Here is a 14,650-nt window from a genome sequence, read left to right as displayed (position 1 = left end):
TATATATCAGACAGTCATGCCCTCCTCCTCCTCTTCTGCTATGGAAATCTCATTGTTACCTGATTTATTCATTCATTCATTCATTCATTCCTTTCATCCATCTGATGGTAAATGGTCAACGGTGTCTCATTTATGACAGTTTTCTTTTACTTTGTCATACATTCTTTTGTGTGACTGTACTATGCGGGATCAGATATGCAGTCTCTTGTGCTGCTCTGTGTGAAGTGGTTATTTAAATCATAACATTTTAAATTTTGCACAAAACATAACAATTTAGATGGTATTAAACTAAATTATGCTGGAGAAATAAGAATCCTAGACCTAACCTTGTGCTCAATATCACCAATAAGATTTTAAAAAGCGAAGCATAAATCACACTATTCTAAAGTCTGTTTTGTAATTTTGTATGCAATGAGACAAGCTCTTAACTATTAATCAGTTGGTTTGAGTTTAACAAATGTGCTTCATCAGACCACTAGTGCAGCCCAGTCAGAGCATTACATTTTATTGGCCATATCATGCTAGTGTTAAAGTGAAAATTAAGGAATAATATCATTGTTTATGTTGTTTTGCTTGTTTAAATCAGGAAAATGTTAAAAACCATGCTTGTTTAGCATCATTTCAGTGTAAGTAGATATAAACTGTTTGTGTCTGTCTGTTTTTAGGCTTTTGGAAAATTCAACAGACACTCACTCCTATTATGTAGAGGGTTTGTCACCTTTCACAAACTACCTGTTCAGAGTGGTGGTTTCACATATTCATGGGCAGACGGCGGGGCCTTGGGCAACGCTACGCACAGCAGAAGACCGTAAGTACTGATGACAAATGTGTAGGTGTAAACTTTTGTGCAATAATTTTGCAGTTACAGATTCAGCTGAAGTACAATGAGCCTTGCAAAAACAAGTGTTATAAAATAAGAAAACCAAAGTTTGTTGTATGATGGGAAGCATAATTGTGTATGTGTTGGGGACAAACACACTGTATGTGTGTTCTTATTTGTGTCATCTTAAGACGGTGGTTGCTAGAAATAGCTTTTGTTTAATGTTTAATGCGCTAACATCAAATCAGAAACTTGAAGGGATCCACAACTAGCTGAACATGTTTTTCTTAAAGATGTTAGTGAAAAACTCAGACGTACTTCAAAAATATTACATCTTTTCAGTGAACTCGAACCTATAAACAAAACAAAATAAGTCAAGGTCATGGACCTTGACCTTGACTCTCAATCCACAAAATGTCTGGATTGAGGTAAACTGCCTCAAAACTTCCATACATGAGATATCTCTTGAAATAAACAAATATGATTGGTTTATAATCTATTATTAAATTAGCTAGAGCGAGCACAGTTAGCTGGAGCCACATGAAATCAAAACAAATAGGAAGATAATGAATTGATATTTTAAAGTGACCATTAAGAACATTTCAAGAAAATGTTTTGATCCCAGTTCTAATCGCACACAACTTGAGGCAGAAACTGGAACTTTTGCAGCATACTCTCTCTCTTTCTGGGTTGGCATTTCTAGACACCAGCTGCAAAAACCTTTTAGACATATCCTCTCCTCTTTGTGTTTGTCCCTCCTCCTTTTCATCTCCCCTTATCGTTTCATTATTATCCTCTATTTCAACACACTCCATGCGTGTGTCAACATTTTATTTAAATTGTTCAAAACAGAGTAGTGTACACTAATTGTGGATCCCTTAATGACTGCAACTCTAAATGCAGGAAGCTTAACAACATGGTAGAATAAACAGAAAGTCTGACAAATTAGAGCACGTGGGCAGTTTACTAATAATAAAACAGTCCAAAGTTGTGTCTAGCTTCCCATAAGTTGATATGAGGTTGTGACCGCAGGAAGAAAACATAAAAGGAAAGGAGGTTTTAGAAACATGGGCAAAGGCTGGATTGGGTGAAACCCACTGACAGGGTTAGATTTGCATACAGTAAGGTGTGTCTCTGTGTGTGAGTGACCTAGCCAGTGTCATTGTGGGCTAATTGCTGTAATAGAATCATATTAGCCACTGGAACAGCCTCCTCAGTGCAAAGTTATAAATTAATTAGCACCATGATATTATCACATGCATTATCATTAAGCAGCTGAGTTTTGCATACATTTATAGGTGCATAGCCACACACAAAAATGTATACAAAGCACTTGCATGCTTTTGCATGTAGCTACACATTTACGTGAGCCACTAGTGCATCTTCTTACATTGCATTGCATACACACTCCCACTCAGACACACACGATTGTAAGCATTTAGGATGCATTAAATTACATTTCTGTGCTTTTGTCATTTTGTTGTGCAGAATTAATTTCCCTCCAGCAAACACACAGATATGCATGCACATCAACAAACCAGCAAACACATTTATATTCACACTAACTCTCAAGCATATGGAGTACCTGTCAGATACTTAAACATGCCACTACTTGAGCCAGGGTCATAATATCAGCCACACTGCTTGTCAGACTTAGACAGGAATGTCTGGTGGCTTTGTGCAATGCCAACTCTCCCATGTACAGGCACAAGAATATAACCATAGAAGGAACAGTGAAGCTGCTCGGATTAATTAATTGGAACAAAGTTACAATATGTACTTATTATAATGAACTTTGTCCTGGAAGTACAGAACTACCATACTAAATGTATCAGTTTCTCAGCAGTCCTCACAGAATGTTAACAATATATTATATTAAGATTTATGAAAGCTCTGGTTATTTGGATAAAAAAAAAAGTGCAACATTTTAAAACGCCTCAAGAAAAAATGCCTTTGTTGTAGCCAGACTTTGCCATGTAAAATTATTTAAAAGGTCACTGGATCAGGATGACTGAGAAGAAGGTAAACAAGTAAAAACAGGTTCTGTGTGGTATGATTCTTCTTATACAGACTGATAAAAAAATAATTTTGCAAAATTTATCAAACGGTAAGTTGTTTTCCAATCAGAATAGCTGTTCGATATTGTATGATCCTTAGCAAATGACCCTAATATATTTATTTTTTTAAATGTAGCAAAGTTCTTTTTAGTCTCAAAACAGGTAGCTAATAAAAGTAATTGTTTAACATAATGACTTTTTGTTTAAAAAGGTTTAAAATTTAACTTTGAAATTGCACACCGTCTTTATTTGATCTGAGAAATATCTACAATTTTATGTCATACTGGCTGAAAAATCTGTTTGAGCAATTCCACTGTATCTTTTATTTTCTCTACCTTTTCTTACTTTTTCCCGTTTCACAAGAAAGTTTTGTTACTTTTTATAAAAGTAAAAGACATGTAGAATAAAAAATAGGGTAAAAAAAATAAAGCTAAAACTCTAGATGAAAAGGGGTAATATGAGGAACAGAAGAAGAAAGAAGAAAAGAAGAAAAGAGTGGACTAATGACAGAACAGAGGGAGGGAGAGAGACCCGTGCTCCTTCCTTCCTTTTTATCATTCCATTAAAGTTTTATATCCATCTTTTTAATGTAATTTGGTCCCTATGAATTCCTGTCGCTGCAGAACAGACAGACGGCTCCTGTGAACATAAACTCTAGCCGTGTTGGACAGCTCCCTTTCCTCTGTCTACTCCCATGTTCACACCAGCTAAGTGATCTAAGAGTGTGTGTCTGTGTGTGTAAATGTGCGCCTGTGCACGCACTGGAAGAGAGGTGCGTATTTCAGAGTGCTATGAAGAATATGAATAAAGAGTAAGAATAAAGCACCACTTGAACAAAATGATCCTAGCAAAGCTGTCTTAGAAAGTGGAAATGTGAGTGTATGTGTGTGTAAGAACATTAAATAACATTAAAAACATGAAAGAATAATCCCTCATCACCCAAACTAAACCGCAGCGCGGAGAGATAGAGGAGCAGTGCAGGTGAAAAACGCTACAGAGACGAGGTTAGAGGTAACGGCAGAACACAAAGAATTCATGTTATTTAATTAATTACTGGCTGCATTAATAAAACATTCCCCTGTCTTTTTTCCTCGTGTTTTAGTCAGTTATTCCCAGAGGAGTAATGTATTTAAAAATCATAACCCTACATTTTCACCTATTTAAAGAAGTGAATGTAATTGGTAACAGGACACGTCTGTATTATATAGATAAAAAAAACATAAAATATTTTTTATCCTAAATATTTGAATTAAAAAACACAGACCACTCCTAATATTTGCGGGTACTCTTTGAAGAAAATTGCTTCAGAAATGAGTACTTTATTTATGATGATGGCATCATATATTTCTCTTTTCTGTTTAACACATTTTAAATATCACAAATGAGCAGAGATCAATTAAGCAACATCAAGAAAAGCTCACCAGGAAAAGTGTATCACTTTTTCTTTGATTTTTTTTTTTTTTTTTTGTGACTACATTATGTCATTTTTTTTTCTAAATCAAGTGTGGTATGTGATTTTATTTGTCTAGTCCATAAAGGGATAGTTCAATGTAAGTAGACTAAGGTTGATGAGCAAAAACCTGGTTGTTGCAGTTTATTGGAGGCTGTGATTGTCGTTGAGTTGTTTGCGCTCATCTCTTTTGCTTAGGCTTAAAACATAAAGCACATTTCTCTCTGTTTTTATGAACTGTAGGTTTAAGGAGACAATAGTGATAATTTTACTTGTTGGTTGACCTGGATTTCATAGCTTTTTTAAAGTGGTCAGATGCTTTACCTTCGTCTGAGACTGAGCACAGGTTAGGCTGTGAAAAAAACATGATTGAGTATATTGTCCGCTTGCATTCTCCTCTTTTTTTAATCTCTCTCTTCTGTGTCTTTCTAAAATCCTTCATCCTTATTTCACATTCTATCTACATTTCCTTAAGAACCTTAAGCTATATTAGCCTCCATCTCAGGGGTAATTTCCTGTTGTTTYCAACAACAGGAAATTACCTTTAAAACCTTAACATCTCTTTTTTAGCCTCACCTATGCCATATATCACTTTGTTGTTATTATTTGAGGCTYATTTATAGATATTTAATTACAATTAAATGAATATGTACATATTATTGAAAAGTTCATTAATTCAATTCATATAGTGAAACCCATTATAAACAATAATTATGCACAGACTGAGAAAAAAAAAGTTAATCCAACAGTGAAAAGTATGTTTAGTATTTGCTTAGATTRGTATTTTCAAAAGGTACTTTCAATCTTGACAAATTATGTTAAGTGGAACACTTGTTTTATTTATTTAAGATTCTAATGGGACCCACAATATTGAGAAATCAAATCAATTGAATAGATTTACCTCTTAACAATAAATACAAAAATGGTGTTTAAAATAGACTAAATTCAGTAAGGTTTTGTTTTTAAATGTAGTAGATAAATGGCATCTACATTTAACACTAATTAACATTATTTAATAAGTGTTAGTAGGTAATCGGRGGTAATAACACTATTATTACCACTATAAACCATGTAGTTTAAGTTGAAAGAGTGTAGCTTTAGAATGTAAATCATAAATAACTGAGAAAATAAGAACGGAAAGAAATAAATATTGCTTATTCTAACATCAATGTAATATTATACTTGGTAGAAAAGCCTTTTTATGACATGCAGCAAACTTTAAACAACCCTCAACATGTTTTTCCTTCAGAAGTGGAGTCTTGTGCATTGAGTGTGCATAGAGGCCATGCTGTTTAATGTGAAACTTATCTCTTTATGATAGAACTGTAAACTGTAACAAAGAACTTTGTAACATAAAGATCAATTAGGAGTAAATAATCAGATGAAAGAACAGACTCAAACTTTTTTAGAAGATAGCTTAGAATTTGAAATTCTAGATCAATAAATTTCTAAAACATATTACACATATTTTAGAAATGGGTGCTAGTGGGCCGCTTAAAATGATTGACAAGATGGGTGGTTTTTTTGGGTATATAGTTTTTCTGACTAAGCATCTTTGCATTCACAAGGTGCTGTGGCTCAGATCAGGTAATGATGGTCACCACTTATGTAGATAATCTAGAAAAAACAAACCACTTCCTTGTTTTAGTTCTAAAAGCTACGCCTTGCTTTTTCCTTCTTTCTACGCTTTGTTTAGGTCAAAAGGTTACATATATAGAATTAAATAGATCAACCTAAATCATTAGTGCCTGTGAAGGACATTAAGGGAGTTGATTGATTGACATTTTTAACTATTAAGGCAGTGGTAGTTACTTAAAGGCTCATGTGAGTCTCATATAGTCGGGATATGCCAGCTTATGACCTTGGTCATACCTCATCCTCCTTCTGACCGCCTCTTCAGAGAATCCTAAAGCCGCAGTGACWTTAAATAATCTGCAGCAAAGTAAAGATATGAAATGCAATGTAAATTCCTCCCGTATTACTTGTCACGTTTTGACACCTTGTTGTAAGTATCTTGATAACAGTAAAGCTCAGCATTTGTTCTCATTATGACTCCTAGATGCCTTGTATCACCTTCAAAAGCCCAGTCACCCCCTCACACGCGCACACACACGCACACACACACACACACACACACACACACACACACACACATGCTTGTGACCCTGTGCGGGGCTAAAAATAATACCCTTCTTCTTTTCTCTCACATGGACATGCATAGATATACACACCTAAACATATGTAGACTGTTAAATACACACATGTAAGTAWGCACAAGAATGAACGAGAAGATACACTTACAAATACACACCTACACACACACATTCTCCCTCACCTCCTCCCCTTCTCCAAGCCCTTGTCAGTTGATTGTGTTATTACTATGCTAACCAAATCCTTATAAATGTGATTTAAGGCTTGGCGGCCCAGCAATCCTGTTTTAGCCTTCTGCTACTGTGTTTTTTTTGTTTTTTTTTACTGGAGAGAGGAGGAGTAAAGGTGGGCGGTGCAGATGTAGGGATGAAGGGAAAGGAGTAGAAAAAGGAGACAAGAAGGTAAAGAGACTAGAGAGATTCAAAAAGAGTAAGAATGTATGGGACTTTTGGACATTTTAGGATGATGGATAAAAAATCAAAGGAGGTGAGAAGGAGAGTATAGTAAATCCCAAAAATTAGACGGAGCTAATGCAATCCAAAACTTGCTTCCTTCTTTCCAGAAACCAGTAAAGCATTCRCATCCACCTTCCACTCCACCTCTCCCAGCTTCTCCCCTTCAAAAAAAGCATCAAGTGCATCTTAAATGAACATTTCAATTGAAAAACTTAACAGCCCTTCAAATTGCAGAATTTTACACGCGTCAGTAAAGCCTAAATAACACTCAACACTTGGAGAGAAAGGAGACGGTGAGGAGGCAGGAGAGAGGGAGGGAACACTGGAAGGATAGGGGCAACAAYAGGGGCTATTCTGAGTGGCTGAGGGGAACTGGATCAAGGTGACTTAAATCAATGATGTTTTAAAATCGCTTAGCATTTTCTGTTAGTCTCCTCAGTTTTTTGCATGTCTGTAAGGAATCTTAATTGGACCACGCTACAAAAACTGTCCTAAATAAATACATTGTCTGATTAAACATTCAACGTACAGGCAGGAACTCGGCCATCCACAACAATATGCAGGCATGCAGGGAAGCACTCTGGCATGGACATGCAGAGAAAGGGAGATGGGCTACTTGGTTATTCGTTGGGTTCAGTGGACCTTTGGTGGTAATTGAATCAGTGTGAGTGCTGAGTAGAGCTAGCATAAAAACCTGTTAACCTAAAAGGTCAGCTTCCTGCATTGTTTATGTAGTTGGAGACCAGAGAGAGGGAGAAAGAGAGACCCGATACAAAGTGCAAATGGGAGACAGAGAACGGGATAAAATGGGAGAAGTGGTAAGAGGAGGACAAAGGATGATTGTATAAGAACAAAAGCTTGAAATAAAAAAAAAGTTTTATCTTAAACGCTGCATGTGATGTGGTTGTTAAAGGTGCTGAAATCTTGCTGAAATATGACTTGTAAGCAAATACAGTTCTACCAAACTGATCATTTTACCAATGCAATCTAACCTCAGAAAATAACAAAATTAAACGTATTTTAATTTTAAACTTCTTAATGTTCCTGTTAAAATTATGTGTATGTGTTGTCTTGTTCATTGTATGTTTCATGTGGTCTGGCTGTTGTTACTGTTGGTTCTTGTGAGTGTTTAAAGCATCCTTGTGTATCGACATTATTGTCTTCACGTTACACATTACCATTTCCTGCTTTCAAAATACAAGTTACACATGTTTTTTTTTTAAGTGGAATGAAAACAGGAACTTAATGTGTTCTTAATATTTTGGCGTGTTTGGAGCTTCAAATCTCAAGGCATTAGTTAGCACCTTAGTCTGTTGGTAGTCAGCCCCCCGAATTGATAATGTAGCAAAAGTGCCCACTGTTTACTGTCTAGTTGCAGAGATGCAGGCATGCACATAGACATGTCTATGTCATGCACGTATGCCTAATCTCAAATGAATTTATGCTCTCATACAATTGCTAATCTCATTTCACTCAATTCCTTTCTGCCTATCCCTCACAAACACATGCACACACACACACACACACATATCACCATCTGGGAAAGCCGTTAGCGGTTAGCAGTAGCACTTAGCGGCGCAGCACGCTCCCTCAGTCCGCTCAGTCACCTTGATCTGCTTGCCCTTCACACAGCACCATTACCGCTATACTGCATCTCTGTGGGTGTGGGCATGCGAGTTAATGTGTGAGTTAGGAGTAGTGTGTGTCGCTGTGTATGTCCATTATAGAGCAGTACAGTGGGATGTAAATGCCAGGGGAGGAGGAGGAGGATGTGGGATTACCTTCAAACAGGCTTCCATGAACTGAAATTTCCTTTCCTGGTCTCGTGTTCATTTTTACCCTGGCACAGTCATGTGATAGTCATGTGACTTTTTTRTCCATGAGTTTCTGATGTGCTTCTCTGCCTCTTTCTAAAAGGATTATTTTCTTTTTAACTTACAAGACTTTAAGCCACAGTCTCACTCAYTGAAACTGGCATAAGCAGCATAGGACGGTTACTGGTGTCAAGGTGCAGCGAAGGTTTTTACATTTCTTGCTCTACAGTTGAAATACAGAACCAGAGAAACTGAGTGACCAGAGTTTTCTCTAGTTCTGTGAAGCTGCTTCTGGATACTGCTGGTCAGCTGGCCTAAAAATGGTTACTATATTTTTCCTGCACGCTTACAAGAATGACAAATTATGCTAATGGTGGAAACAAAAGCAGCACCACCCCAGGATTGCTGCTTTTAGAACTGCAGCTGGCAAACTACGTACTTCATGACTTTTAAGGATCAACGAACAGATRACCCAGTTTATCATCTGATCTCAGCTTATTGTACCTGGAGTGTTGCAATATCTACTGTAAGAGCAGAAGCCTATAGTATTCTGTACATTACGCAGAGATTATCACCATTTTAACTGCCGTTTATTCTCTTTAAGTCTATGTAATAAAATCAAAGTAACTTGAAATAGATTTTATAGTTGACATGATCAAAATATATAATACTGGCAGCAGTGAGAATATGTTTTAAGCAAGTTTTGCTCCTTTAATATGGTGCATTGAAACATTGGTTCATGATTCGTCCCTCAAATCATCCTGTRTAAGATAACTTCACTAAGCAGAGTTAACTATAGGATCAATGCATTTAACTGAAACTATAACTCAGTTTTCTGACTGTAACCATATGTCGGTACCAGATACACACTTTTGACTTTTTTTTTTTTTATCATTCATGTAGAGCCAAATCAAAAACATAGACCCAAAATACTAAGTACTTTGTCAGCCCTATTCTCAGGCCCTGATGTTCTTTATATTTTCAGTTGTTCCATGTAATTGAGAACTTTTCTCAATTACATACTGGCAAAACTTAATTTTGTAAAAAAAAAATAAATAAATAAATAAAAAAGAATGCCACTAAAACCTGAGTAATTTGAAGTTGTTTTTTTTATTTGATGTTTTTTTTGCGTGTGTGTATGTCTTGATTGTGGATCAACAATATTTCCTGTAGTTTAGTCAGCATAGCCTCAAATTGTAACTACCAAAAAACTTTAAATCCCACTTGTTTATTGCCTTAGTGACAGAAAGTGGAAAAATGTGAATTTGCATAGTAATCCCTTTAACATTGATTTCAAAATTACCTTTTGGTGTTTTTATTATGTTGCTGTCTTACATTATAACTCTTTTGAAATAATCTTGCTTTTCACTTTTCTCTCTTTCTTTTTAAAATAATATTTTGTGTTTTCCTTGTTTATTTTTTTCTGCAGGTCCAGGCCCCGTAGGTTCACCGGCCATTATGGGACTTCAGTCGCGGAGTGCATTAATTACCTGGGATCCTCCTGCACAAACAAATGGCGTCATAACAAATTATACACTTTATCTTTACTCAGGTTCCATCACTTCTTCAGATCATGACCCTGATTCAGTCCCCAGCACCAGATCGACCTACACCTCAATTTTTTCCTCTAAGCCAAGTGTCTTGCCCAACTTTGATGGAACGCGTCAACATTCAGATTTCAACTTCCTGACATTGTCAGATCCTAGCAGACCTAAAGGCTCGAGCCTCAACTCTTCGTCTTCTGCAGATTATGATAACAAGTTGAGCACAACTAAAAAAAATACACACAGCGTCATTTTCTCCACCTCAAGGCCTGGTACTGATGAAAATAATCAAATGGACTCATCTGGTGAGATCACTGAAAGTCAYGACTACAATGTTGTCCTATTCAAACCGACTGAGCCCAAAACCAGCAGTGTAGAAACAAACCTCTCACTTTCAGCCCCACATTCCACTTTGAGCAGCTTCAATCCTGATCATTTCATCACACAAGACCCATTCACCTTCTCCAGTTTTTTAGCYGACGCATCAAGATCTACTCCTCTGTCTGTCACTGTTCCTGGAAATACCACCAGTTACACTTTCCTCAATCTGCATCCCTACCAAATGTTCAGCCTCCAGGTACTACAGGGATTACTATAGAAGAGAGCACTGTGCTTTAGAAAAGTCAAAACATAGCTGAAGATGTAATAATCATTTTTTTCTTCCTTTTTCATGCTGATTTTTCCAGTAACATTAAAATGTTTTCATAGTGGTAGAATAATCATGTACAATTGGACTAACTTGGTAAACTATGTCACACATACATATTTTCTTTTTTCCCAATAATAGAGGAAACAAGAACTACAGTTGAGGATAATTAACAAATTTCTGATGAAGTATTACGTATGTAAAAAGTTTAACACTGTGACATTAYAGAGCCATTTTCCATCGTCCAGGTGAAAGCATGCACCAGCGTTGGTTGCTCAGTGTCCGGGGCGTCTCAGTACTTCCAGACCCTCCCAGCTCCATCTGAAGGAGTTCCTGCACCTCACCTTTACTCTGACACACCAACATCTGTTCTCTTGTCCTGGGGTGGCCCAGAAAGAAGCAATGGACCACTAGAACGGTAAGAAACTGTCACCTAGATTTCAGTCCATCTTTCAAATTTAATTTATTATTCTGTGTGATTCTGAATTTTGTGTTTGCTATAGCTGGGAGATTGAGCGCAGAGTTGCCGGAACCAAGCAAGCCTCCACAGTAGGCCRCCTTGTGCCAGTTTCTCCCCCTCTTTCGTTCCTCGACTCCTCATCAGCTCTTAGTCCTTGGACGGCCTACCAGTATCGACTTGTGCTCCACAATCAGGCTGGAAAGGCTGCAGGTAAGACTGTAATAACTTTGTTATTGTTTTCAGTCTGAGATGTTTCATATTTACACCTCCTTTATGTTTGAAACACTGTTTTTAAGCTGCATATCTGTATACATGCAGGGCCTTGGGTCAGTGTCAAAACCAGACCTTCTCGTCCAGCTGGACTGAGTCCCCCAGGAGTAAAAGTTCTYGGATCAGAGTCGCTTCAAGTGAGGATTTTCTTACTTTCTTTCTTATTCTTTTATTCTCTGTAATTGTTCACAGATACAAAACAGTTTTACCTCACAAGGAATTTCGCAGTTTTAAATCCCTGAGTAGTCTGGCGACTTTTACCGTGTTTATATTTACTTAAACCACAGCAATGATAAAGTAGAGCTTCATTGAGAATCTCCTCAGTCACTGTTGGACTGACTGAGTAAAAAAGACAAAGCAATGTCACACGGATTCTTCTGTCTTTCCCTTTTCGGATTTAATGAGAGAGAGGAGCGTTCAACTCAAGGTCCCCTTCAGAAATGGGAGGGGCTGTGACCCTGTCTGTAGCAGCTTCCTTCCTGTCGGCCATTTTGAAGGAGTGACTGGAGTGGATTTCCACCAGTGGCTAATCTCTCATCAAGGCCTATCTTTGAAAGCTACTGAAACAATATCACATGCATCCACACACACACACAAAAAGATGCGCACACACTTGCACTCACAGCCCTACACTAATGCTAACTGCAGAAAAATGCTAATGCCTGTCATCATTTCAGAACCGCCCCTGTCATTGCTGCAGCAGCTCAGCTTTAAGGGTCACAAGTCTAAGAAGAAAAGCGTTCCTTCCTGGTTGTTGCTAATTGGGCAGACAGRAAGCCGCTTCCTGGTTATCAACTGACCTTGACAAACACGTTGGAGGATTTTGAATATCTTCTTAACAAATAATATATACATGGTGGTTTATTCTTTTCTCCTAAAAAATCARACTTTGAGGGTATAAAGAAAGTTCCATTGAAACCATCACAGATGATAGTTTAGAGACTTACACAGCAATTTAGAAAAACTAAAAGTGTAATTAGAACTATCTGACAAAGTAATACATGGTGAAAAAAGGCTTGCAAATGTACAGGCTTTYAGTATTTAAACAAATACTAAAAGCCTTTTTACTCAAAGATGAGTAAAAAGTATGAAATGCATCCACTTACTTTCATGTGTTTACATTGTTTTAACCAACAAAAGGTGCTGCATATCTTAAATTTTTGAAAGTATTAAACATCTTTTGTTTGCTAAAATTGATAACAAAAAGTACCATTTGAATATTTTCACTTTTCATCAAGTTTTTGTGCTGAAGCAGTCCAACGTCCTATAATGTAATGATCAGAGACATTACTGCAGTGCTACATTATAAAAGCAGAGCTAATATGAACAGATTACGAACCTTAAACAGCCTAGGTTAATAAACCACTCTAATAATCAAGCGCATCCTTTCAAAGTAAAATACACGGAGCAGCTTGTCACCTGTCAAAGCACTCATGATAGGTAGTTTACATTCTTATTTTCACTTCTTATTAAATTAGATAAAGGTCTATAAGCACTTTTCAAAAACAGAACAAAGTTTTTCTGTTTTTACAGCCCTAGTTTAAGGCAGTAAGTTGTAGTTTGTGTTTGACATAATTTTCTAGGATATGTTTTTTGCTTGCTTTTGCTTGATGAAAATAGTTGTATAACCACTACATTTGGCTTCGGTTTGGCAACAATTTCACAAATTGATATTACAATTTATAATTGTTCTCTAAATAAAAGTGTAAATGTACGAACACACATTTCCCCAAAAGCTGTTTTCTCAGTCCAAACTTTGCCGGTTCTTTCCTGCCTTGCATTTTTGCAAGTAGCCACACACACGCACACACACGCACACACACGCACACACACTGGACTGGCTTCAGCCCCAGTACTCTATGTCAGGGTCTCTGGTGTCTTCACCATCACCAGATTACATCAAGCTATTCAATCTGTAAATGACTTCCACCACAGAGCACACTCAACACGCACTTTGGGAAATGAGCTACCTAACTCAAAATGACCCTCCCCAGTTATGGTGTTTGTACGCCTTTGAGTGTGTGAYTGTTTTTCTGTAGTTGGAAGGTATTTCTCATGTGTATGCATCTGAGTGTGTGTGTCCTGTATCACCTCTCAGTGTCACTTGTTAAAATATCAAGGCTGCATGATAAATAATTAGTCTTGACATTCATTCATAATATTCTCATCAACATTGACCACTTAATCACCTGGACCTGTATTAACAAGCTGTTTATTAAGTCATTTCTTGACTGTGTGTTTCCCTAAGTGTGTRTATGTGTCTGAGTATGCATAATTTCTAAACTTTGTTGCTACTTGAAGTGTGTAAAATCCTGCTTGTTTTTGTGAGTAGCATCTGTTGCATGTGTGTGCTATCATCTATTCTAGCGTTTACCTTTGTCCTAGCTCTAAAATGCTGACAGACTGAACTGATTCCAAATCAGACCCAGCGCTTAGCTTTTGTTTTTGCATGCAGCAATTCCATTACGAGCAGCTTTCATTATTTTAGCATGGTGCCTGTGTGTGAGAGAGAGGGTGCCTGTTGGCGTGTGCCCTGTTTAAATGTGATGAAAGAAACCTTCTACTTAAGTCAAAGTCAGGTTATGTTTTCCTACAAGACTGCTAAGGACACACAGTGACCATCCTAACAGAGTTTTCACTACTGCCCAGGTTGCTGGYTCCATTTTAATCTGTCAAAACTATGCATTCAGAATCCAACATACAGATTTTATTACATTTAATCGTGCATACATAAGGGTTATATATATTATAACTAGTAAAGAATAAATATATAGACCAAATGAATGTTTTTTTAATAAAAGCATTAATATTTAAATAATAATCATTTGGAAACATTGAGTATTTGCTGTGCCTTGCAAAAATATGTTTAAAGTTATCAAACTCTAGATGTTACAACCTCAAGTTCTTAATTAAATTTTGTTGCAATTTTAGTATAAACCGATATAAAAAGGGAAAGGTACAAGATTTTCTTTTTTTTTTTTAT

At 36.8% G+C, this 14,650-nt stretch overlaps 1 protein-coding gene across 1 annotated transcript in view; it reads left to right on the top strand.

Annotated features, from left to right (window-relative positions):
• ush2a (Usher syndrome 2A (autosomal recessive, mild)) overlaps nucleotides 1-14,650 on the top strand; it is a 195,365-nt gene that overhangs the window by 100,733 nt on the left and 79,982 nt on the right. The window contains exons 49-53 of the mRNA XM_017303876.1: nucleotides 666-808; nucleotides 10,177-10,868; nucleotides 11,186-11,355; nucleotides 11,441-11,607; nucleotides 11,716-11,804. Coding sequence (XP_017159365.1) covers nucleotides 666-808; nucleotides 10,177-10,868; nucleotides 11,186-11,355; nucleotides 11,441-11,607; nucleotides 11,716-11,804 — 1,261 coding nt within the window. The remainder of the gene's footprint in view (nucleotides 1-665; nucleotides 809-10,176; nucleotides 10,869-11,185; nucleotides 11,356-11,440; nucleotides 11,608-11,715; nucleotides 11,805-14,650) is intronic.

Source organism: Poecilia reticulata, linkage group LG3 (genome assembly GCF_000633615.1).
Source record: "Poecilia reticulata strain Guanapo linkage group LG3, Guppy_female_1.0+MT, whole genome shotgun sequence".
Classification (NCBI taxonomy): domain Eukaryota; kingdom Metazoa; phylum Chordata; class Actinopteri; order Cyprinodontiformes; family Poeciliidae; genus Poecilia; species Poecilia reticulata.
Note: the sequence above shows the minus strand (reverse complement) of the source record. Positions and strands in the feature narration are given on the sequence as shown.